Source organism: Coturnix japonica, chromosome 1, assembly GCF_054131305.1.
Source record: "Coturnix japonica strain WE chromosome 1, WE-NBRP24, whole genome shotgun sequence".
NCBI lineage: Eukaryota > Metazoa > Chordata > Aves > Galliformes > Phasianidae > Coturnix > Coturnix japonica.
This window is the reverse complement of record NC_140663.1, coordinates 121,089,711-121,112,760: the sequence shown is the minus strand read 5'-3', so window position 1 is coordinate 121,112,760 and position 23,050 is coordinate 121,089,711. Positions and strand designations below refer to the sequence as shown.

The 23,050-nt window shown below is 40.9% G+C and overlaps 3 protein-coding genes across 6 annotated transcripts in view; 2 read left to right on the top strand and 1 right to left on the bottom strand.

Moving 5' to 3' along the window:
• MGAT4A (alpha-1,3-mannosyl-glycoprotein 4-beta-N-acetylglucosaminyltransferase A) overlaps positions 1–17,889 on the top strand; it is a 67,145-nt gene extending 49,256 nt beyond the window's left edge. For all 4 annotated transcript variants that reach the window (XM_085533066.1, XM_015850779.2, XM_015850787.2 and 1 more), the window contains exons 11-16: positions 417–524; positions 961–1,154; positions 10,035–10,113; positions 11,321–11,387; positions 12,131–12,243; positions 12,423–17,889. In XM_085533066.1, coding sequence (XP_085389192.1) covers positions 417–524; positions 961–1,154; positions 10,035–10,113; positions 11,321–11,387; positions 12,131–12,243; positions 12,423–12,449 — 588 coding nt within the window. In that variant the 3' untranslated portion in view covers positions 12,450–17,889. The remainder of the gene's footprint in view (positions 1–416; positions 525–960; positions 1,155–10,034; positions 10,114–11,320; positions 11,388–12,130; positions 12,244–12,422) is intronic.
• On the bottom strand, positions 17,796–20,265 carry UNC50 (unc-50 inner nuclear membrane RNA binding protein). Its single transcript, XM_015850797.2, has 5 exons — positions 19,909–20,265; positions 19,385–19,505; positions 18,693–18,832; positions 18,519–18,620; positions 17,796–18,108 (listed from the first exon to the last, which is right to left on the bottom strand). Exons 1-5 carry the CDS (start codon positions 20,186–20,188, stop codon positions 17,972–17,974), a joined length of 780 nt encoding a protein of 259 aa, XP_015706283.2. The 5' UTR covers positions 20,189–20,265; the 3' UTR covers positions 17,796–17,971.
• A 29-nt stretch (positions 20,266–20,294) lies between these two features.
• On the top strand, positions 20,295–22,636 carry COA5 (cytochrome c oxidase assembly factor 5). Its single transcript, XM_015850804.3, has 3 exons — positions 20,295–20,475; positions 20,598–20,681; positions 21,922–22,636. The coding sequence occupies exons 1-3, from the start codon at positions 20,374–20,376 to the stop codon at positions 21,961–21,963; spliced, it is 228 nt and encodes a 75-aa protein (XP_015706290.1). The 5' UTR covers positions 20,295–20,373; the 3' UTR covers positions 21,964–22,636.
• The last annotated feature ends 414 nt before the right edge of the window (positions 22,637–23,050 follow it).

Here is a 23,050-nt window from a genome sequence, read left to right as displayed (position 1 = left end):
AACGTCAGATTGATTTTTATATATAATAGTCCTGAAATGAATTTGTTCTTGTAACCCCCACTGAGGCTTTGTAGAATTCTACTACTTGTATAGCAGTCATGAAGAAGATTCCAGGTGGTGATTAAATTTAGATTTTTGGTTCTTTATTTCTCAAGTAGCTTCCTTGCTCGAAGACTGAAAAAACGGGTTCTGTACAAAAATACATGTAAATTTCTTCTTTATTGACTAGAATTATATTTGTACAGCAGTATTGCTAGATTTCTAGAATAAAACCAAGACAAACTGGATAAGTACGTCTGGGTTGTTTTTATTGTGTCTTTTTGGTTCATGTAACATCTCATACTTTCAGTAATATCTTAGCAACTTTTTGTTGAATTTAACAGTGTGGGTTTTTATCCCTTCTCCTCTTGCTTTAGAAACATTGTGATCGGCAGAAATCAAATCTACGGATACGCTTCAGGCCTTCTCTGTTCCAGCATGTTGGCCTCCACTCCTCCCTGGCAGGGAAGATCCAGAAACTCACAGTTAGTAGCTAAACTTCTCCTTCCGTCCCAAAACAAATTGATCTCATGATTATTATTTTTTTTTTCTTAGCCTTTAAGAAAACAAGAGTATTCTTGTTTAGTATTCTTTGTGTTATTCCAGTTGAAATGAAACCTGGTATAAACTAGTTACTATCAGGTATAAGAAATACCAATCTCAGCTTTTTTTTCTGAATATTTGCTAGTGGAAATATATTTTAATTTTTTTTTTTTTTTAAATTTCTCTATTTATTACTTTTTCTTTCTTCATTTATTCCTTTAATGGCATGCTCATCTTATTACGTAGTGCAAGATCTGAGGTATCTGGAAATGACTCTTTTTTTTCCTCTAGGAGTTCATTTTAAATGTAACCACTTGAAACAACAACAACAACAAAAACATAATAAAACAGCATGATGTTTGTCTTTCTTTCAATTAGGATAAAGACTTCCTGAAACCACTGCTGCATAAGATCCACGTGAATCCACCTGCAGAGGTTTCCACATCTTTAAAAGTCTATCAGGGGCATACGTTAGAAAAAACCTATGTAGGGGAAGATTTTTTCTGGGCCGTCACACCAGTCGCTGGGGATTATATTCTATTTAAATTTGACAAGCCCGTCAATGTAGAAAGGTTAGTAATTGTTTGTTTTTGGTCTCATACCTAAGGCTTGTATGTTTGCCAAGAACGCTTGACAATAGAACTGGGGGCTGTTGTAATAAACTGAAGTGAAATCATCCTGGTTTATTTGCAGTTTAGGTGGCGCTGATCATGAGCAACCTTTCGTTCCATGCTTTTACAGCTTTGAATGTTATTTTCCTCTTTATTTCTTCTTTTAATTTTACCTGGAGCCTTTTTGTTAAATGCAATTCAAGACCAGTGCTTCTATGGCAGCTCATAAGGGAATCCAGAGAAGCCAATTTGGTTCTGTTTGTGCTTGGTTGGTCTCCTTATAATTACAAGTACAACTGTGCAGCGCGGTGTGTGGTACAGTATGTTGTGCCCTGCAGCCTCAGCCTCAGACTGTTGATTGTCCAGACCAGAAAGTCTTGATGGAGCATATGGTGTCCTTTTACCTGAAATTTGGGAACTGTAAAGGTTATTATTTTTTTATTTAGATTTTGCTTTAGGACTTGAAAAAGAGTGAAAAGTCCAAGTTGACCTATTTAATTAATTTTAAAAATAGGCTTGCAATGTAAGTATCTGTGATTTTTTTAGGGAGCTAGAGGTGACTTTATCTACTGGAGTTTTTTAGTCTTCCTTTACTTTTGCAGAGACTTTTTTTGCTGCTTTGTTATTTACCGTCCTACCAACATAGTAGTCGAAGACTTAGAAATTAAATTACTTGTTCGGTGTCCAAGCATTGCTACTTTAGTGGATTTCTTTCACTTTGCTTCACATACCTTACATGCTTTTTTGAGGTCAGTACCTATAGTACGGTAGAGCAAAGTTTCTTTGCATGATTTGTCTGGATGCTTTTCTTGTGAAGGAGCCCTTTTTGCAGTCCTGAACTGAATCCATTAAGTCAACTTCTGCACATTGCTACATAATCAAAGACTAAGTGAGGATCAGTAGTTTCCTTGTTCTATGTTGTTCCAAGCTGGTCTGACCTGTGAAACTCAAGTTTGTTGTACAAGATGTCAAATTACTCTTTCAGTTGATTGCTGCGCTTTAGAAGATTTTCCTGGATGGCTTTCTAAGATGTATGTGTTGAAGGGTTTGACCGCCATACCTTCTTGAATTAACGGCAGACTTCTTTCTATTTATCCTGTGCCAGTAGCGTAAAATTGACACGTTTTCCAAATGAAATGTATGAACTCACTGATTCCTTTTTGATCAGATTTTCTTCTTCAAGGTTATGAAGTGATCATTGTCCAATTTGTTTTTATTTTCTAAATTATTTTTGTTTTTGTTAAGAATTATACACTTCTATTTTATAAATAGGGTAACTGTAGCAAGTAAATGTTGATCTTGGGTGGAACGTTGTTGTTTCATTAGGGTGAGTCAAGTACATAATGACAGTTCCATTAGCAATTGGACAAGTTTTAAACTGGAGAAGGGTAGATTTAGACTAGATGTTAGGAAGATACTCTACTGTGAGGATAGTGAGACACTGAACAGGTTGCCCAGCAAGATGGCGGATGCCCCCTACCTGGAAGCACTCAAGGCCAGGCTGGATGGGGCTTTGAGAAACCTGGTCTAGAGGGAGGTGTCCCTGCCTACAGGGGGGGAGGAGGGGGTGGAATTAGGTGATCTTAAAGGTCCCTTCCAAACCATTCTATGGTTCTGTAAATTGTTGCTAGTAAGTGTAGTAGGTCATCCCCGTGGTTCAAAAATCAGCAAGTGCAGGCCTGAGGAAAATATGTATTTGGTATGTATGACTTTAATGGGGAAGGAATTGGGGGTAAAAGTAAACACTGATTATATCTGTGAAAGATGGGAAGACAGTTTTCATTATTGTGCTCTTAAAATGTGTAGCTAGGGATAAGACTGTTAGAAACAATCTTCTTAGTAATCTCCTGTGAGATCTGAACTCATGTAGTGGAGCAGAAAAGAACGTTTGTGGCTGTTAGAAACTGCCATGAAGACTTGGTTTTGTTTGCCTGCTTCACTTCCTCAGCAGCAGATTTTGGTAGGTGAAGGTTGGGTGAAGAAATCGTGCTTCCTGATATTTCAGTGGCACTTTTTGAGGCAGACAAATGTAAACATGTGAGGAGTATGTTGAAACACATGAAAGGGAAAGTGGACTGCACATCAGGAAAACTTGCCTGCTGGGAAGGGAGATAGATCCACGGCAATCAAGAAGATACTCTTTTGAAAGCCATTTTGTGTTTGTCAAGGGGCGCAGCAGATGTTGTTTGTGTTTTTGAAGTAGTAAAAAAGCTCTTGAATTTGCACGCAATGTTGTCTGCCAGGTGGGTTTGAGGTGTAACTGCTTAATAGCTCCAGTAATAAATCCTTGATAAACAAGCTTCTTAATGGAAATATTGACCGCAACTGGCAGCATGAATGGCAGGTCTGTTACAGTGGGACAGAGCGCTAACTTGTTCCTAGAGTTTGTTTTTCCGTGCCAAACCTTTTTCGCAGAACTGAATTGCAGTTTTCTGTTGAATATAGCAGTTTGGTAATTAGCTTTCATCAAGCCTTTAAATACTTGATTTTATGAGACTTGAGAATACTGTCAGGGATAACAGAGGCAGGGATTTCTTAGTGATCTCAAGTGAGATCTGAACTCGTGTAGCGGAGAAGAAAATAACATTTGTGGCTATTTTGTGTTAAACCTTGATGGCTTATCCCTGCTGAAAGCTGAAGTCAGACATCGATTGTTCTAAACCACACCTGAAGGAAAAGGGGTGTGTAAATTGAAACTGTCTAACATTCATTTCAGTAACAGCTCTTATACTCAATTTTATCAGTCATTTCCAAGTGAAAGATTTCCAGCCAGAACACTGAAGTCCCTTGATAGTAAGCTAAATTCTTATTCTTATTTTTGCAATAACACCAAGATGTGTACCACTGTTACAATAGCACGTCCTTGAGACTGAATGTAGATCTACTGACTTTCTTACTGAGGAATGAATTGATCACCACTGTGGGACGTATATATTTTTTTCAAATGGATGGACTACTTTCTGAATGCTCAAAACAGCCTCCATTGTAAAGACAAGAAACACTGAATTTCTTTTCCTTTAGGTCGTTAGATAATTAACAACAATCACTTTGCTTTCTTATTATATACTGTTGTTCCAGGCTCACTTTGTTATGAAAGCTGCTTAGCAATATTAGTGTGTTTTTGAAAGGATTTGCAGGACTTGTGTTTTCTTGGGTTTTGCATGTGTATTTTTTATGTTCTTATGCTCTATGCTCCTCTGCTTTTAACTTTAGTTGCCTCATAGCCGTCCTTGTTTTTAACAGGTTATGGAGTAGTGCTCATAACGTGCTATTGATCGTTAATAAAGTGGCTTTATGAGCTGGACCTTACTGTCTGGCATTTCATCTTTAAGCTAGAATCTCACTACTTGGACAAATCTGCTTGTAGATTACCTTTCCTACTTTGTATTCTGATGTTGGCATAGCCACTTGAGGTGCGGTATTTGAGAATAACCATCCAATTTTCTCTGCTGTTGACCCTGGAATCCCAGGGAACACGTGGTGTTAACCTTGTGACTATGTCCTGTGGTAGCTTCTCGCAAAACATATTTCTTGCGCGAATGGGAATTATGTATTTGATTGTTTAAACTTGAAACTGATTGTACTGTGTATTGTCTGGCACCTGATAACCAAACATGTGAGTTGCTTTGCTTTTAAATTATGGTGGCAGTGCTGAAAAGTACCTACTTAAAAAGTGATGGTTGCTATCCTGCTATTAAGCTCACTTCATTGTAGTGGAAAAGCAGCACAGCTTTTAAAGCTGTTCATTGTAGAAACAAGCTCTCCTTCAGCATGGCGCAATACATCCTGCCTTTCCTGTGCAGCTCTAGCTGACATAACACATGCACACAGCTGCACGGTGCGTAAGTCAGAAATAATCTGTATTCTAAATGCGTACTTATAGAATAGGTTATTAAAATCTAACATGTTATCTTTTTATTAAGCTTTAATTGTGATATCAGTTGATAGGAAATATGTGGAAGTCTCATCAAGTTAATAAAGTTTTGGTGCTTCAGTGCATTTCAGTTGGGCTAATGTTTTCAGTGTGGGTGGGTGGAGGGAAAAAAAAAGAGGAATTGAGGACTTGGTTTCTGTGTTTACATAAGCTTCTGTACTAATGAGTCGAACATCCTCAAATGGATACACTGGCAGCAGGGACTTGGCAGCCAGGCTCCCAGCCACTGATGCTGGTTGCTCCGAGCATGGAACTATGCCTGCAATGATGAGGCAAGTGCTTCATCTGAAAAGAAAAGAAGGCATGGATCAGAGACAGAAGAAAAGAGCTGCCTGAGCCAAGGACATGCTGCTTCCTCCTTAATGGCACTAATGCTCCAGATTTGTGTATTTGGCAGTGTTCCTGGGTTTACTTTTCTTGGTCAGAAATATTAAGAGGCTTAATGAAGCTGCCTGAATGTGAGGTGTCTAATGCTTCTCGTGATACCCTGAATTACATAATTTGATTTCCTCAAGGGTTTGAGTGTCTGATGTGTCATAATTGCATCCAGCATCGTGTGAGGTTGTCCATACCCAAGTGCATCTCAAATGGTAGTAAATGCCAGTGTTTAAGAAACCTGACTGGAGCGCTTCTGGAAAAGTGTGTGTGTGTCTGTATATGAAGTCTACTATGAAAGTAATGCCTCCTATGTTATGGTGTTGCCTTACAGTGTCAGACAGATGTTGGTAGGTTGGCAGTAGAGGTTGAACCTTCCCACCAATGTCCCATTACATGTTGTTGTGTGACAGATGGCAACAGAGGGGCGGTCTGACACAATGGTGTCTGACACGGAAGTGTGGATGGAGCAAAGATGCATCATTCAGTTCCTCCATGCAGAAAAAGTGGTGCCCACTGACATTGACACTTGCTGAATGTTTATGGGGACCAAGCAGTGGATGTGAGCACAGTGAGGGGTGGGTGGTGCATTTCAGTTGTGGCAACAGCAATGTGAAAGTTAAGCCATGGGCCCAGAAGGAGATGCAGATTTTCATGAGTGCAGCGTGTATGCTCTTGTTTGTTGCTGGTGAAAACACATAGCTAAAGGTGGTGACAGTGTTGAAAACTAGTGTTTTGTAACTGTGAGTTTGCTCTATCAAATAGTGTTATGGGGCTTTTTGTATCTGGTGTGGTCTCCATGGAAGCAAACAGGAGGCATTACTTTCGGAGCAGCCTATATGTATATCCTTCATATATGTTACGGACAATGAGACTGTTTGTGGCAGAGAAAGCGAAATCTTACCAAACGTTTTGCATAAAAGTGAATAGAGGTAAAAGTTCCTTCCCCCTTGTGCCCTGTGTTTTGAATCAGAAACTAACAAGGCAAACATTCCTTGCATCTTAAGGATTATTTGCATGCATGAGTGTGTGTGTGTATATATATAGACTTGCACAATAAAGATTTTTTTATTCCTTCAAGTAAAAGCGGTTTTTGCAAAGGAATAAGGATAAGTGGCCTAAAGGATAGGAAAGAAAACTGAGCCTGAGAGATGGAAGAGAAGTTAATCTTTCTTTTATATTTTATACAAGAAAAACATGGAAAGTAATGCACGGTTAATGCACGTTTCCAGTAACAGTGAAAATAACGTTTCCTAATGAGTGTTCTGGGAAAATGACAGAGTGGGGATAGATTAGATTTCTTTAACCCTATTTGCATCCAGCGATCAAAAAGACAGGATAGATTTGGTGGATAATAACTCTTGCAGGGGCTGCAGTGTTTGTGGAGAGCCCGAAGCTTGCTGACTGACTGTGACTTTTATAGAAGTTCATGTTGTGCAGAATTACAGGCTGCTGTGTTCCCTGCTGCTGATGTACAGTTTGTACAGATGTGGAAGGAAACATTTCCTCTCTGCCTTCCTCGCTCTCTCTTTTTTCTTCTGGAAATGGAATATACAAAGGTACATCAAATTGCTAAACAGAGACACGGGGAAGCACAAGAGAAGAAGATTTGATTCCTGTTATTTGCAGAAGACAAAGGCCCACATTCATAAATAGATTCCTGGAATAGTTGTGTTGAGCATCAAGTGAGATGAGTCTGTTTTCTTCAGAACAAAAAATGCAGTGGCTGTGACTTCTGCATTTTTAAGATTTCCCTTATGTTATTTCCTTTTGTAAAGCTGCCATTTACTGGTGAGCTTGTAGTGTCCTGATCCACGTTCTCTTTGTGATGGCTCAGCAAAACAGAAGACGCATAGAGTTGCATGTTGTGTTTAAAAACAGAAAATGGGAATGCCAATGATTTTTGTTTTTAATAAAGCATAAGAGACAGTAAGGCAGACTTCAAGTGCCTGAATGGAAACAAATCTGGAAATTTAGGCTCAGTTCTCTGAGTCTCAGTGTGTGGAGAAAAAAGAAAGAGGCATCCACTCCATAAGCAAAATACAGAGAGTAAAGAGTTGAAGTTAATTTAGCGCAGCTGAAAGCATCAGTACTTAAAGATGGCAAAGTTTGATTTTGTTCCTCTGGTTGACATAATAGTTGTGTCTGGTTCTGTGGGCTGAAGTCAAATCCTCAGCTTCAATATTCAGGTCACTCAATGTGAGGACTGAAATTTTCTTTGCAACTTTGACTTTGCTCCACTTTGTGTTCTTAGTCTTCGGCGTTCTTTAAATTGTTTCATGTATTTTATGTAGTATGAGATGTTAATGTCTAGCATCTTCTTCTACTCTCTTATTATATGGAGGTTAAGAACAGAATGTGAGCTCTAGTTCATACATACAGTAACTCCTGGCAGACAGGAGGTTGTGTTTATGGATAGATGAACTAGCTATTATGTTTGACCCCGGCCTCTTCAAATTAAAGAGAGATGGACAGTGGAAAAGGTTCTCTGAAGTTGAGATACATCGCTATTTCATTTTCTAGTTATGAGTTGCCTTTTGCTGATGATTTTCATCTAGAACGTCCAAGTTGCCCACCCTGTGTTTTGGAATTAAAACAGGCTGTGAAGTGATGTTCTGCAAGGCAGCCGTGGTGTTTTGTAACTTCAGGTTAAATATGCATTTGCTGGGATTATTGTACTTAACAGGCCTGTGGCTTTCAGAATTGGAACTTGAAAGGATGGTTCAGAAGGCATTATGTTTAAGTAGTAAATAGACAAAAATGGTTTTGATTCCATCCTAGGGGAAAATATCAGTTGAAGTGGAGAAAAAAAGGAGCGTGGTTTTTAGTATTTCTGCTGGCTGTCACCTATAAATCCCAGGACAAGTGTCAGAATGACTTACCCAAAAGCACAGCAACTTTGGTGGCTTTCTGTCTCTGTCTTTTGGTCTCCAGAAAAACATTTTGTAGCCTGGAAGCCTTGAAAGCTTGTGATTTATCAGTGTGTCAAGGAGACGAGCTTCATAAAAGAACAGCTAAATGAGGCTGCTTTTAGGAGCTGTAGAACAGCCGCTCATTTGTAAATTAAATGTTATTTCAAAGTGAATTTTCTAATTCATAAACTGTATTTCCAAGCAGAAGATTGGTTATAGATATAGATATGAGCTGTGTTATGTGCATTCACGCTTCTATTTTTCATATCTGTGCGACTTCTGTCAGAGTAGGTGTTATCTGACAAGCATTCAGGCAGGGCTCAGATATAAAAATATCCCTTCTGTTCTAAACATAATCTTAAATAAGATGTAACATATGCATGTGTTATATGTATGTGCATATGGAAGACAGATATAGAAAACAGACTGAAAAAAAAGTGGGCTGATTACAGGGAAATAGTTTTTATGACTTCCTGTAATGGTTTCAGCATCTTGCCAGCTTTTGAGCTTGATGCCCTCCCAGCCTGGTAAGCTCTTGGGCTGGGGGAGAAACCCCACCTGAGCTCCCAGTCAGCACAGTAGGAGAAATGGCTGCTGTGGTGGCAGTAGGGCTGCTCTTGAAACAAAGCAGAACCCAACCACTACCTCCCCCCACATAGACCACCCCTGCAGTGTTATCTTCAGCTGGCAGCACATGATCACAGAGGTGCATATAGGTACAGGCAGTGTTGGAGCTGAGTGAATCCAGCTGTTTTGCTGTTCAGTGTGTGAAGTTCTGCAGTGCAATGGGGGATCAGTGTAGCTTTCTGAGATCTGGATCTATGATTTTCACTCCTCTGAGCCTTGATAAATGGTGACGTGTCTCTGTGTGTTTGTGTGTTTTTAAATTAATTCCTATTAACTTATTACCGCAGACATTTCTAATTCAGGGTCAAAGGGCTCTGTTCTACTTCTTGACTTGTAGCTACGGAGTGTGTATTAATGGCAGGTATTTACCTGGCTTCAGACATACTGGAGAAAGACAAATTGGAATTGACATCTGCAATTATGTCTCAATAAATTGCAGATGAAGCTGATGTTTGCAATTTTAATCAAGCGATAATTTCTGAACTAATTTTGTCCCTGGCTGGTGATGTGTTTAATGTAATGCTTCATGTTTATTTCTCTAGTTTCCAATTGAAGGAAGGTTTGAAATGTCTTGATAGATTTTTCTTTATTTTTTTTTTATATATTCATTTGAATGTATTAACAGTAAATTAGGTTTATTAAAAGTGTCTTTTGAGTAAGTGTAGCATGTAAGCAGTTTTTAGACAGTAATCCGAACAAACTCTGTGGTCTCCTAGAAAAAAAATAAGAAGAAATGAGCAATTTCTCAAGCACTGATACCACCTAGTGGTAAAATATACTGATACTTATTTAGGTGTGTGGTATCTGTTTGGTATCAAGAGGTACGAAGTTTGTGTTTATATGTAAAGAGAAAGTAAAGCCTGTCTTTCATAACTGACTATCGGCAGATAAGGTCAGATAAAGTGATTAGCAGTACGTAAGGTGGTAACGTAGCTATGAATTGATCAGTGATCGATAAATGTATCCTGTCTTATGTTTCCTTTTTATCTATAGGTACTTGTTCCACAGTGGCAATCCAGAGCATCCAGGAGACATACTTCTAAACACAACCGTGGAAGTTTTGCCTTTTCAGGTACGAACACATTGATTAGTTTCTCCTTCATTACAGGATAAAGGCAAAGCCTCGTAATTGTATTGACTTCCCTTTTTTAACAGAGTAAGGCAGACCTGATGGTTTCTTTTATAACTATAGTCTAGTGATGCTTGTACTTTTTTAACACTGGCTCTATTCATGGAAAGTTATTGGAACTATTCACACTACTACGAGTATTGTTAATGTGGAGGTGTACAACTTCATTTTCTTCCAGTTCATTGTTACTATTTAAAACAAAAATAACCAAATAATCTGCCCTTTCCTGCGTGTTTTGGAAGAGGGGAAAGCTAAATCTGTCTCCTTTTCGACCTAGTTAAGAAAACTAATTTGGTTCAGGAATTGACATGACATACATCCAAACCTTACCACAAATCCTTACAGATTGTTCAGTATCTGGATTCTCAGAGTAAATCTGTGTCTTTCTCCTGATGACCTGATTTTTTTCCACCATAAATCAGTCTGATTTTTATTTCGGGGGAGCACTGTATTGTCTAAAATATATCCTAGCTTGAAGCCAGACGATACAGGCTCTTTTTCTTCAATTGGATATTATACCATAATACATTTATATCCCAAAACTCTGGGAAAGGTTTAAGATATTACTTCAAACAAATTTATATGGTATTAAAATAGCAAAGTATGTCTGTCTTCTCCCATACAACCGATACAATAATAAGTATAAATTATTGTGGAGAGATTGCATAGTGCCAAAAACTAGACTGGATTTGTTTGGGACTTGAGAGGGGAGGAAAACAAAGAGCAGATGGATTTAATGTCCTCTGTCCTGTGCCTGTCGAGAAATTGTAACTGATTCTTAGGAAATTCTTACAGTAGGTCTTCTAGTATTGGGTCCTGTGATTGTGGTTGTAATTTCCAGGCTGTTCTTGAAGCTCTGGTCTACAGTTTTATTTTTCTGTGCTTATGAAAGAAGCTTATCGGGATCCATCCTTTTCAGTAAGTGAGTGATAATTGAAATGCTTCCTTTGCTGCAAATACAGTTCCATTCTGAAGTACTTATTATTGTGTTGGCTTACCAAAAGCTATTAATAACTATTTTATACTGGTTTATAATTTGTTTAGATCAGATGGATGCTGGATATATATAACAAGTGTGTACAAAATTGGCCTTCCTTGGCACTATCAAATGTGAAAAATAAATAAACTTATCTTTGCTTTGTCATTGTAGAATGAAGAATTGGTATTAAGCAAAGAAACCAAAGACAAACGCTTGGAGGATGGTTACTTCAGAATAGGTATGCCACAGACAGCAGTGCTTTTCTCTTACTCGTATAGAATGCCATGCGCTTTGTTACTACTGCAATGGATAAGACACTTTAATTAAAACCAGACCTAAATTTGGGTTTTGTTCCTTCATTTTGGGTGTGTGACCTTATGGACGTTAGTTAAAATTGCTTACATTTCAAGTGTAAATTCTAACTGGGCTTTTAATCTGGGTTCTTATTAATTGTAATATATTTAAGGATTCTTTAGATGGGAGGACATTAAGCATGAATGTACTCAATGCTCTTTGAACACACATAAGCTGGGGCTTCATATTTAGGTCCACAATATTACATGAAATAATCCCCTGTGATCTTCAGAGATGCGCATACTGCATACAGTTCTGAAGTTCTGATTCTTTAGTGTAATCCTGTTCAGGTCTGGCTTCTCTGATGACATCTCCCGTCTTGATTGCTGCTATAGTATCAGCAAATCGATACCGAAGACATTGGCTGCTTTCTGTTTTGGGAAATCACAGAACCATAGAATGGCTTGGGTTGGAAGGGACCTTAAGGATCATCAAGATCCATCCCCTTTACTGCAGGCAGGGCCACCAACCTCCATGTCTGATACTGATGATACCAGTCAGCCCCACATTCAGCACCACCTGGTATCAGCTGTGAATTGTGATACTGTAGATGCATTTTTTTGGACATGGAGTCTATGCTTTGTTGACTAGAAGTTAATTGAGGGCACACTTTCACTTCTGTTGCAGGGAAGTTTGAAAACGGTGTAGCTGAAGGAACGGTTGACCCCAGCCTAAACCCTATTGCATCATTCCGGCTTTCAGTAATACAGAATTCAGCAGTCTGGGCAATTCTGAATGAGGTGAGAGACGATACGATCTTCTAAGAATAAAAACTGCCAATGTGAGGTTTCTCCATTCCTGTCTGAAGCTCCAACTTTTGGCTAGCACTGAAAACTGTTACTTCCTATTACTGAGAGAATGGCAACCTCCTTAAAATGTAATGGGTCGTTGTTTTTTTTCCCCTGCTTTTCTGTTTCAGATTCATATTAAAAAGATGACAAACTGATCGTCAAAGGGATAAGAAGGAGGGATAAGAAGGAATCCTTGAAACCTTTTTCCTATAAAGTCTGACATCCTTAACCAGTCACAGATTGCAAATACTGAGCATGCACCTTATTCCAAATTCTTCGTTTTCACTTGAACTCTACCTCTCGTGAAATCTACTGTAGATGAGAAGATTGTATTGACCCCTTCTTATCTGATCCATCCAGAAACTGACGCTCCACACTGATAATGTTCATCTGAGGCCTAAGTTGCCCTCCACTTCAACGTGACTTTACCATCTTACGGTTGCAGAACCCTACTACGCTTAATCTGTACTATTTTGATAGTATGGTAATATAGAGAAGTTGTACATATTGTTACATTCCTGAAAGAAGAAAAATATATAATTATTGTTAAATATGTTTTATGAAGGGGGTACTTTCGGAGTTTCATTTATTTTCTATAACAAGAGCCCTCTTTTATAGATCGTCAGGGATATATATTAAAAATGTTAGGGATGTTTAATTTATTGAAATAATTTGAAAAGTACATATTTTTATGCAGTAAAATTTTAAATTGATATAGTTTTTCTTATGAATTCTCTAGCTTAAGTTATCTTTCTGCATTTTTCTTTGCAGATGCAAACATAAATTAATACCATATTTCAAATATACTGCCATGTTACAAAGGAAAACGATGAGTTTAAGTTTCCAAATGACGTAGTTTTGTACACGGCATTGGAATTCAGTTCAGAGGCATTTAACAGAGTTCTAAAGAGGATTCTTCTTTGGAACGATGGGATTCCACTATGTACAGTTTGTAGCCACACGAAGAGCATGTTGAAACGTCTGATTTCATATGATGTACTAAACGTGCAGTGATTTTAGATACAATAACCCATTGCCTTTTAGAAGAGTTTTTCAACTCCAAACTGTTCTTTCTTAAAAAAACAAAAGAGAAAGGAAAAAAAAAGAAAAAAAGAAAAAAAGAAGAAAAAAAAAAAACCAAAACTTTTTAGACATTTCCTAGCCTGGATAAATTCATTTTCTATACTGAAAGAACTATTCCCCAGCTTTGCTTTGGAGTGACAGAAGTGAACTTCTTTCAAAAGGGTTAATAGTAACGAGACACGGTCAGTCTACAGAGGTCTTCTTTTAAGCAGTTACTGCAGTGTTTCCTTTAGATACATCACAGTGAGTAGCTCTGGTTTATTTATGTTTTCTTTTATTGCTCAAAAGTAAGGTTTTGGATTGACTCCTTCAGTGATCAATGTGATAGCTTGCTCTTATTAAACTAAGAAGTGAGTTGGGCCTCAAGTTAGTTAGTGCCCTGCCTTTTTGTTGCAGAGGACACAACAGTGATCTTAAATTGGAAACTGTCGGGAAAAGGGGTTTGGATTAAATCCGGAGTTGAATTGTTGCAGTACTAATGCTGCCACCGTTCTTAAGAGTCCTTCAGCCTAGGTGAAGGTGCTTATGACACAGATGTGGGAAGATATAAGTTATATGGTCAGAGATGGTCAGGAAGAAGAGGCAGGGTTTCCTCTCCAGCAGGAATGAAGTGCCTGATTGATGCTGGAAGGAGGCCTCTCCCTGCCCTGGGGATTCTCAACCATGCTGCGAAGCAGCCTCTCGAAACAGACATCTCAAAAGCTGGCGCAGTTTTCCTTATGAGGAGGAGCTCCCTTATCCTCAGCAACTCTGTGGTCAGGGCACAGATGTGCAAAGCCTGCTGCAGGGTCTGTAATCTAGGGTGAAGATCTTGGATTCATGTCTCTAGCAGGAAAGTTCTAATAGGTTTGGCCTCTCTTTAGTGACCTACTGTTAAGGAGCAGGAGCCTAGACCTGACTCCAGCACTGAAAGCTAAGAGCTATCACCACTGGAATACAGGCTCAACTTGTCTTTTCTGCTGCCTCCTTGGCTAATTGTGTTGTAGCTTAGCCAGAGCAGCAGTACTTCTACAGACCAGTCATTTTGTTTTAGCTATGTTGTCTGAGGACAGAAGGAAGATAAGATTTGTACACAGAAGTCCTATGTAGATGGACACGTTTAAGTTGAAAAAATAAGAAACCTATCAGGCAAACCTTGTTTGCTTTTATTTGTCCTGATTATATCAGATGCTGTAAATAAAAGTGAGGAAGGCTGGCTCAAAATTCTACCTGAATCTAGCCTGGTGTGCTGTCGTATCCCAGTTTGCTGTATGTACAATGCCATTCCATCCAAATATTAGCCTGCAGTGGCTTTTTATCACACATTAACTGGCATAAGTCAGTAGAAGAAGTAGGTTTTCTTCTCAGTTGTGTCTGTGAATGAATGATGCAGGCAAGGCAGGCTTTAGCTACTTACTGTGGTTTTGATTGCATTAAGTACCATAGTTTCTTAAAATAAGTTGTTTTGTTGGTAGTGACTGCCGTCTTTTTCCACGAGTCCCTGTGTTCACTGGTAGCATTTATTGATCATGTGCTTACTGTCAAAGCATTGCTGTTTCTAATGTTTCAGTTTAAGATGAATCATTGACAATAGATGTAATCAGATAAACCCCTTACAGCATTCACTACCAAGCTGGGGGGTTACCAGGACGTTTAGTTCTCAAGAACATCAAGGTGACATTTATCAGAAGCAACAAATTGACTAGAGCTCGATAAAGCACAGAGGCTTTGGTTTTGTTTCTTCTTAAAGACGACTGCATTCTTATTGCATTGTAGCAGCATGAGTTGGGCTCCCTTAACGCTTACAATCTTTTTGAGCTTACGTACTTCTGTAATAATTGTGCCACAAATGAAGTTTTGTAGATTCAGGTAAATTCAGACCGAGAATTGCTTGGAAATTATCTCTACGGCGCTATTTTGGGCTTTCCAATTCTAATCCTTAAGTCGGTCTAATGAAGTGCAAGTCTCCTTCCTGGAATTACTGCTGAAATAAGAACGCTTTGGCTGCTTGGTTCAGCAGTCACTGCCTCAGGTACTCTTGTGACGGGGTGTGATCCACATGGGCCGTGTATCGCAGACGTGCCATGAGTTAAATTATTACAAGAGTTCCTCTCAGCATCTTAAACCAATTACCTGGACAGAGTTTTTTCCTACATTAAACTAAGTTTTATTTTTTTAAGGGGTCTTAAAAATCCCCTGTAGGTCAATGAATCTTATAGTAATCAAATAATGGCAAGTGTTTCAACATAAACCGTGTTTCCCTGTGATCCTATTAGCTGCTTCAGAAAAGATGACTTGAACCCAAAGTCACTAACAGAAGAAAATCATTTTTTGGTTGAATTATTCTTATTGTCATGTGTTGGATGCCAGGCGGAGCAGCTGATCATGGTTGCTCTGGATCAAGGAAACACAGAACTGTCAGTGTAATCTTGCCATGCACGATTAGTGGGTAGTCCTACTGAAAACGAAGTAATGTGAACAGAAAAAAGCCCCGTTAGCACTTTTTAAACAAAAATTGTTCTAAAACGCTGTTTAAGACTTTGTGCTTTAGTAGGCCTCCCAACAATTAGTTGGTGCTGATAGTAAATATTCCTAAAGGCACGTTGATTCTTCCTGAATTGAAACGTGGCTTAGGAAAACCATCAGACTCGTAGGCCAGTGGCAGACTGGACTCATGTCCCACGCTCCAGCTCTTCTGAAAGAATTTTAAAGCATCTTGACTCAGTCAAGAGCAAAGCAAGTTACGCTTGGCCCATACAGTATAAATCATTCCTTGAGTGGGCTGGAGCGTGGGCAGTGCTGGGCAAAATCAAAGGACAATGTCACATTTGTCCTTCTTTTGTTTCAGTCATTTCAGTAGTGGGTGGGGTTTTGGTTTTGTTGTTGGGAATGCTTGCTGCAAAAGAAGCATTGTAGTAACTTGTAGGCTGCTTCCAACTCGTCAGAATATTGGTTTAATTTCATGGGATTGAAAAATTGGATTTTTCAAACCTTGTCCTTCTGAACTACATCAGCCTTGGGTTGTATATTTGTCCTTACAAGGAGGGATGTGTTATGAACAAGCAAAGGCAAGCAGCTGTAGAAGAAAGAAAAAGCCCAATGCTTTCTATCTTTACGAAAGGCTTTTAAGCAGCTGGTGTTTTCAGGCTACCATCAATTAGTGATATAAACACACACCCCATACAGACATAATGAACTATTCTTGGAGTGTTTTAGTTCTTAAGGGTTTTGCAGATTTCTGCTGTGAACAGTGAGCAGCTACAACTTCAAGTAGCTTAACTGTGAGAACTATAAAGCCTTGTTTTGAGGGGACGAACTTTTATCTCTGAAGGCAAGGTACACAGGCCCAGAGTCCTCCATTGATTTTCAATGGTATTGTTCCAGAGGGCGCTAAATATGAAGAATTGTCAGTGTTGAGCTTAAGTGGTGCTGGGATTCCTTTTAGGGAATGTAGTACAGTAAGGCCATAGCTGCCTGCAGGACGGGAGCTCGTTAGCCAGGGCAGACTGGAATCCTTAGCCTTCCTTGTGTCAGCGGTTCAGTGCTTTCCTTGTTCAAAAGGGGAACGTTGCTCAGTGTCTGCTGAGGGGGGAACACAATTCTCTTCAAGCCTTAACAGTGGCTGAAACACACAGTACTGTAAGATGCACTGCCAGCATATTTGGTATTTTAAGACAAGATATAGTTTTTCCTTAGAGATCAAATTCTAGTATTGAAATACGAAGTCTTACTGTATGCAGTTTACTCTCGCATTGTTTTTGGAACCGAATCCTAGCGCTCACGTTTCATATTGAACACAGTCTTAGGGAAGTCATCATCTTCATTTTGCAGAAGGTGTTGTTTGTGATGGTCAGTTTATATTCCTGCCTTGTGGACTTCACAGCTGTAGGCATTGCCATAAGCCTGCGTGGCCAAATTAACTCGTACTTTCCTTCCATTGTCATTAACATCCCACTTGTACTAGCGGATGTAATAATACCCATTGGACTTCTCTAGATTAGATTAAAGAAACTTGCTGCTATATTTGGAAACCTGGTATGGGGTCATGGTAATTGTGCCTTGCATCAATGTTACTTCTGTGTGCCAGCATCGTCCGTGTATATTTAAAATAATCATTAAAATAAAATGATTGAAAGTTCTTTCATAAAAGGAGAGGACAGCTCTATACCTGGAGCCAGATGTTGCTTTACCACTGCAACATTATTAACACTTCTACTTTCATGCAGTCCCAAGGCAAGGTATCCCAATATTACTCTTACATAAAACTACTCTTTGGTGTCACTTAAAACCCATGTAATGTAGAGCTTATGCCAGTACGTGCAAAATAGCTGCAGTAAGAGTTATGCTACATAGACTTGTTGCAGTTAAACTTAAGTTACAGATGTACAATTGTTTGTAGGAATGTACTGCAAAAGTATTTGAACAAAACCGCTAACATGTTTACTGGTGTAAATATTTTAATAAAAAAAAGACACTTCAAACTCTTTTTTACACAATTATCTACAATAAAGAGAAATTTACAACCATTTACAATCAGTTCTTAACTGGTTTTGTTTGCCTTTGAGACAGCTAAGATAAAGCAGAAAATAATCAGTGGATAAACAAAGTCCTGTTTTTATTTCACTCTGTACTTATAAAAGGAACAAAGCATCTTGGTGAAGTTCCATCCGCACGCTAATGAGATCAAATAGAGCACAATGAGCAGTGCAAACGGATATAGAAGGATGGCTGTGTTCTTCAGAAAGGGCAGTGCTGAAAAAGAAGTGAAAGTGAAGCATGTGTAAAGGAGTGATCTTTCAAACCGGCGCTTCATGGAGAACGGCCTTGAGGAGAGACAGAAGTAGTTCTGCTCTGCTGCCCTAATAGCCCTGTGCTGATCACAGGTATAAAAGAACTTGAGTTAAGTGGGATAGGTAAAGTCACCTAAAAATACCGACTTCACCTCGATACCAAAGTGTTATCCTGTGTGAATGCTTTGAAGTGGATTTACAGATGAGAAACAAGTTGAGCTGTTACAAGTTTCCAAGTACAAGGGAAACTGCTGTGGTAAAAAATAACTTCTGTTTACCCATATGAAAACATGCACTGGGTACATCTTTGTCAAACTGACAGGCTACAGTAATTCTTCTTTCAGCGCTATAGAAAAAGTTGCCATTACTTACCGCTGTATCCAAGGAATGTCACATAGATATAATAGCCAATTGCAATCAGCCATAACGTGTTCCCAACAAAATATCCAATGACTGAATTAGGTATGATGACATCTGAAAGAGACAACTGGTCTCAGCTGCTGCGATAGATGACTTCAGTGGAGCGAAAGCAAATCGTTTACTTACAGTTGATGAAAAACAGCTGGATAAAATGCAAAATGACCAGGAGTGGGTAGAAAGCATTCAGATGAACATCAAAAGCATATCCCCATTCCACATCGTAGTCTCTGTTCTGCTGCTTTACTAAGTATTTGTTAGAAATGAACCTATGAGCAAAGGTAGGTGAAAAGGTGGTTAATGTGGAGCTCTGAAGTTGTCTGACAAAACATTGGTTTGAGAAAGCAGGCTACATCTGAGATCCAAACTCTGGTAACAATACACCCTTTCTATTGATGAGCCTTCTCATGGGAACCAGTAAAGAAGATGCATTTTTTAAAGCAACATTTCATAGAATCATGTTTGGAAAAGACAGCTTAAATAATCCAGACCAACAATCACTGGCCCAAAACTTATAGTCAGCATGGCCCATCTGTGTCCCAATGGCAGCATTGAACTCCGAGGGGAAATGATCTTAAAGTGGAAGAGGGTAGACTCAGACTAGATATCAGGAAGGAATTCTTTACTGTGGGGGTGGTGAGATGCTGGAACGAGTTGCCCAGTGAGGCTGTGGATGCCACCTCCCTCAAGGCCAGGCTGGATGGGGCTGTGAGCAACCTGCTCTAGTGGGAGGTGTCCTTGCCTACAGCGGGGGGTTAGAATGAGATGATCTTAAAGGTCCCTTCCAACCCAAAGCATTCTATGATTCTACAACTACTTACCACATCAGTGTTGCTATCAGGAGACCGACACCTACACAGTCTATGAATACAACCCAAAGCAGCAACTTTATTGTTTCAAAAAACCCCATGTCCAGCACAAATCCAAATCCTACAGTAGACACTGAAAAGAGAAGAAGATTTTTCAGGTTAGCTTTGGAAAAGAAACCAGTTTTCTTTTTAATTTTGTGATCTTCAGTGCAACAGCTGGTTTCTTTTTCCTCCACAAAATACTGAGTGTGGTACAACTGGAGTTACTAAGGCTGGGAAAGACTTCTCACAGACCATAACTGTCAGCCCACCCCATGCCCACTGCCCACGTCCCTCAGTGCCACATCCACACGGTTCTTGAGCACCTCCAGGGTCGGTGACTGCACCACCTCCCTGTGCAGCCTGTGCCACTGCAGCCCCGCTCTGTGTGAGCAGAAATGTCCCCAAACACCCGGCCTGTCCCTCCCCCTCCCCACGTAAAGCCATCCCTTCTCATGCTACACGCAGCAGCCCCGGCCCCGCCTCGCCCCACGTACCGCACAGCCACACGCTGAGGAGCACCAGGAAGGCGGGGTCGTCCCTCGCCCACTGGTCCTTGGTCTGCTTGCGGTAGTGGAAGTTGCGGTAGACGCGCTGCGGGGAGGTGAAGAGATACAGCATCTGCCACAGCGCGAACTCGAAGTCCATCTGCCTGACGTGCAGCAGCCGCCGCAGGTACTTGTGCCGCTTGGCCCCGGCCGTGTGCCGCGCCGCATCGCGGGGGCTGAGCGCTCCGTTGCCCTGACCGCGGGCGCCCACGGAGGTGGTGGGCAGCATCGAGCCGGGGAACGGACGGCGGAGACAGCCCCACAGCCCCACAACACACCCGCTCCGCTGCCCGTTCCGCTTCCGTCGACGTAGCGGCCGCCGGGCGGGGCGATTCGGCCGGAAATCCGCTCTCTCGCTCCAAGATGGTGGTGTCCGCTTCTTGTCCGTAACGATGTAGCGCGGCCCCATTCGCCATGCCCAAGTACTACGAGGAGAAGGAGGAGGACGGGCGGGCGTGCGGCGGGGTGCGGGAGGACCTGCGGCAGTGCCTGCTGGAGAGCCACTGCGTACTGCAGGTCAGCGCCACCGCGACACTACAGCCCCGCCACCATCGCTGAGCCCCCGTGAGCCCCCAGTTCGCATCGAGGTGTCTGTGCGAGCTGAGGTTGATTTAATCGTTTTGCTCCTTATCCGACAGGAAAACAAAAGTCCCAAGCAGTGTTTGAGGGAAGGGCACTGTAAAAGTTTGCAGCTGACGTTTTTTGCGTGCAAAAGATCCGTGGTGAGTGCCCGAGCGTGCGATGGGTTTTCTCCAAGTGGTTTGTTGCTTGCGAGTCCTTCTCTCTGTTTTCCTAAGAAAGACCCTTCGGTCCGGAAAGCAAATGGGATCCTGGGCTCCATCAGGAGAGGGGTGGTCAGCAGGGATAGGGAGGTGATCGTCCCTCTCTACTCTGCTCTTGTGAGGCCCCATCTGGAGTACTGTGTCCAGGTGTGGAGCCCTCAGTACAAAAAAGATATGGAGATTTTGGAAAGGGTCCAGAGGAGGGCCACAAAGATGATCAGGGGGCTGGAGCACCTCCCCTATGAGGACAGGCTGAGGGAGCTGGGTTTGTTCAGCCTGCAGAAGAGAAGGTTGCGGGGTGACCTCATTGCAGCCTTTCAGTACCTGAAGGGAACCTACACCCAGGAGGGGAGTAAACTCTTCGAAAGGGCTGATAATAGCAGGACACGGGGAAATGGTTTTAAGTTAAAAGAGGGAAGATTTAGGTTGGATGTTAGGGGGAAGTTCTTCACTAGGAGAGTGGTTAGGCCCTGGAACAGGCTGCCCAGGGAGGTTGTGGATGCCCCGTCCTTGGAGGTGTTCAAGACCAGGTTGGACGGGGCCCTGGGCAACCTGATCTAGTAAATGTGTATGTTTGGTGGCCCTGCCAGGCAGGGGGGTTGGAACTACATGATCCTTGAGGTCCCTTCCAACCCGGGTCATTCTGTGGTTCTGTGATTTCATGTGGAATATTGTGAACAGCAGAGTGGTAGAAGAGTGTGAGTAAGATGGAAGAGATGCTTATTGAGGTTGCATTCAGCTTAGAAAGCAACAGCTGGGATGAGTGAGGTGGATGCCCACAGCGTTGCTTTTAATGAAGCCTTGATTTAAGTGCCGTTTATAGATGCTATAGCTGTAAACTAAGGTATTGATTTAGGCTGAGTGTCTATGAGGTCATAAGAAACAATGTGTATGAAGAGCACTCCAGTTGGGAGGCTGTTATTTCAGAAGGCACTTCCACTACTGGTATGGGTTTGTGTTTACCACTTATTTTAATTCAACGTGAGATTTAAGGTATTGCAATATCTATTGACTTGGGAAAGTCCTATGAGTTGTAGGCTGCGTCACTCACCGTTCAGTGAGTTCAGCTTCATTCTGAACTCGCTTCTGAAGCTACAAAGTGTCAAAGTAGCCTTAGTGCTCTGAAGTATTTATTCTGCAAATTGAACCGTGGTCTTACTGTCTTGTCTTCAATTTCCAGCTGGATACCAGGTCAAGATTCAGAGGAAGGAAGGGATACTGAAGTCCCTGCAGTGACCCTGTCATGGGAAATTGGAGTTCATCAGCACTTTAACTGGAGCAAAGGCTAAAGTAAGAAGCTTCTGGTCTGCCACATCCTTTTTGTGGTGCTTTCATGGAAGGTATCAACTTCTGGCAATTCTGACAGATGCCTGGATGTGCATTTAAATGATGTTAAAAAGAAGGGAAGCGTAAAGCTGCAAGTTGTGGCCAAAATGGCTGCCTGCCACGTGCCTGTAATAAAATACACAGAATCCAGGAAAAGCTGCTGAAGTTATCACTGTGTTTTGGAGTGAAATTGTCTTTTGTCGTTATACTAATTCTGGTAATGTTTTACCATTACAAGTAATAGAAAATAATGGAATTTGTCTTGAGTGGTGTGTCAGAGGATACCTCGGGGCAGAGCTGTCCTTAGAGAAACTGAGTTGACTGAGGTGAGATGATCATGAGTTGCTTCCTTCCCAGTCAGTTTATTGCCCAATACTCCCGCACTAACAGGTAGAAGTGTGGTGGTCTTTACACTGCCATGCACACAAGGATGAGATCTCTTTCCTCATGATACGAATTCCTTTAAATGTGATTTGTTGGTGCTTATTAGCATGGTCTGGTCTCACTGCACAACTGGATTAAGATTTGATTTCTGTATATTAAAGGATGTTTGATCAATCTTGAAGAAATCTACCTTCTCGTTGTGTTGACATGGGTACAGGGGGATGATGGCAATGTTCTTCTTGAGAGCTATATGCCAGGATGTGGCTGACTGTATGTGTTTGGGTGTGTGGGGAGCTGGTTCCTGACAAACCAAAGGGCAAGGAGACCGTGGCCGCTCTCACTGTGTTCTAGAAATGTTTAGAACAACGTTAAGTCAAATTGTAAATAACCGATGGAACAGCAGCAGCGAGAAAGCGAACAAATTAATGGAGGAAGACATTGTTTCATTCTCCTTTGATCAAGGATGACTGTGGCAGATCTGTCTGCAGATGGAATGTGTTCCTTGAGATGTTACAGGTAACAGACCAGTTAGTCTTTTGCTCTACCTTGGTAAGGAAGAAGGATTTATGAGGCTATCTGACAATAAATAGCACTAAAGC

What these genes read in the sequence shown, in the direction of transcription:
- COA5 (XM_015850804.3), top strand. Translation starts at nt 20,374, where the DNA reads ATGCCCAAGTACTACGAGGAGAAGGAGGAGGACGGGCGGGCGTGCGGC. An exon ending in AGAGCCACTGCGTACTGCAG is followed by an intron (nt 20,476 to 20,597) that starts GTCAGCGCCACC and finishes CTTATCCGACAG; the next exon opens with GAAAACAAAAGTCCCAAGCA. An exon ending in TTGCGTGCAAAAGATCCGTG is followed by an intron (nt 20,682 to 21,921) that starts GTGAGTGCCCGA and finishes TTCAATTTCCAG; the next exon opens with CTGGATACCAGGTCAAGATT.
- UNC50 (XM_015850797.2), bottom strand. Translation starts at nt 20,188, where the DNA reads ATGCTGCCCACCACCTCCGTGGGCGCCCGCGGTCAGGGCAACGGAGCG. An exon ending in CCTCAGCGTGTGGCTGTGCG is followed by an intron (nt 19,506 to 19,908) that starts GTACGTGGGGCG and finishes TTCTCTTTTCAG; the next exon opens with TGTCTACTGTAGGATTTGGA. An exon ending in CCAGCTGTTTTTCATCAACT is followed by an intron (nt 18,621 to 18,692) that starts GTAAGTAAACGA and finishes TGTCTCTTTCAG; the next exon opens with ATGTCATCATACCTAATTCA.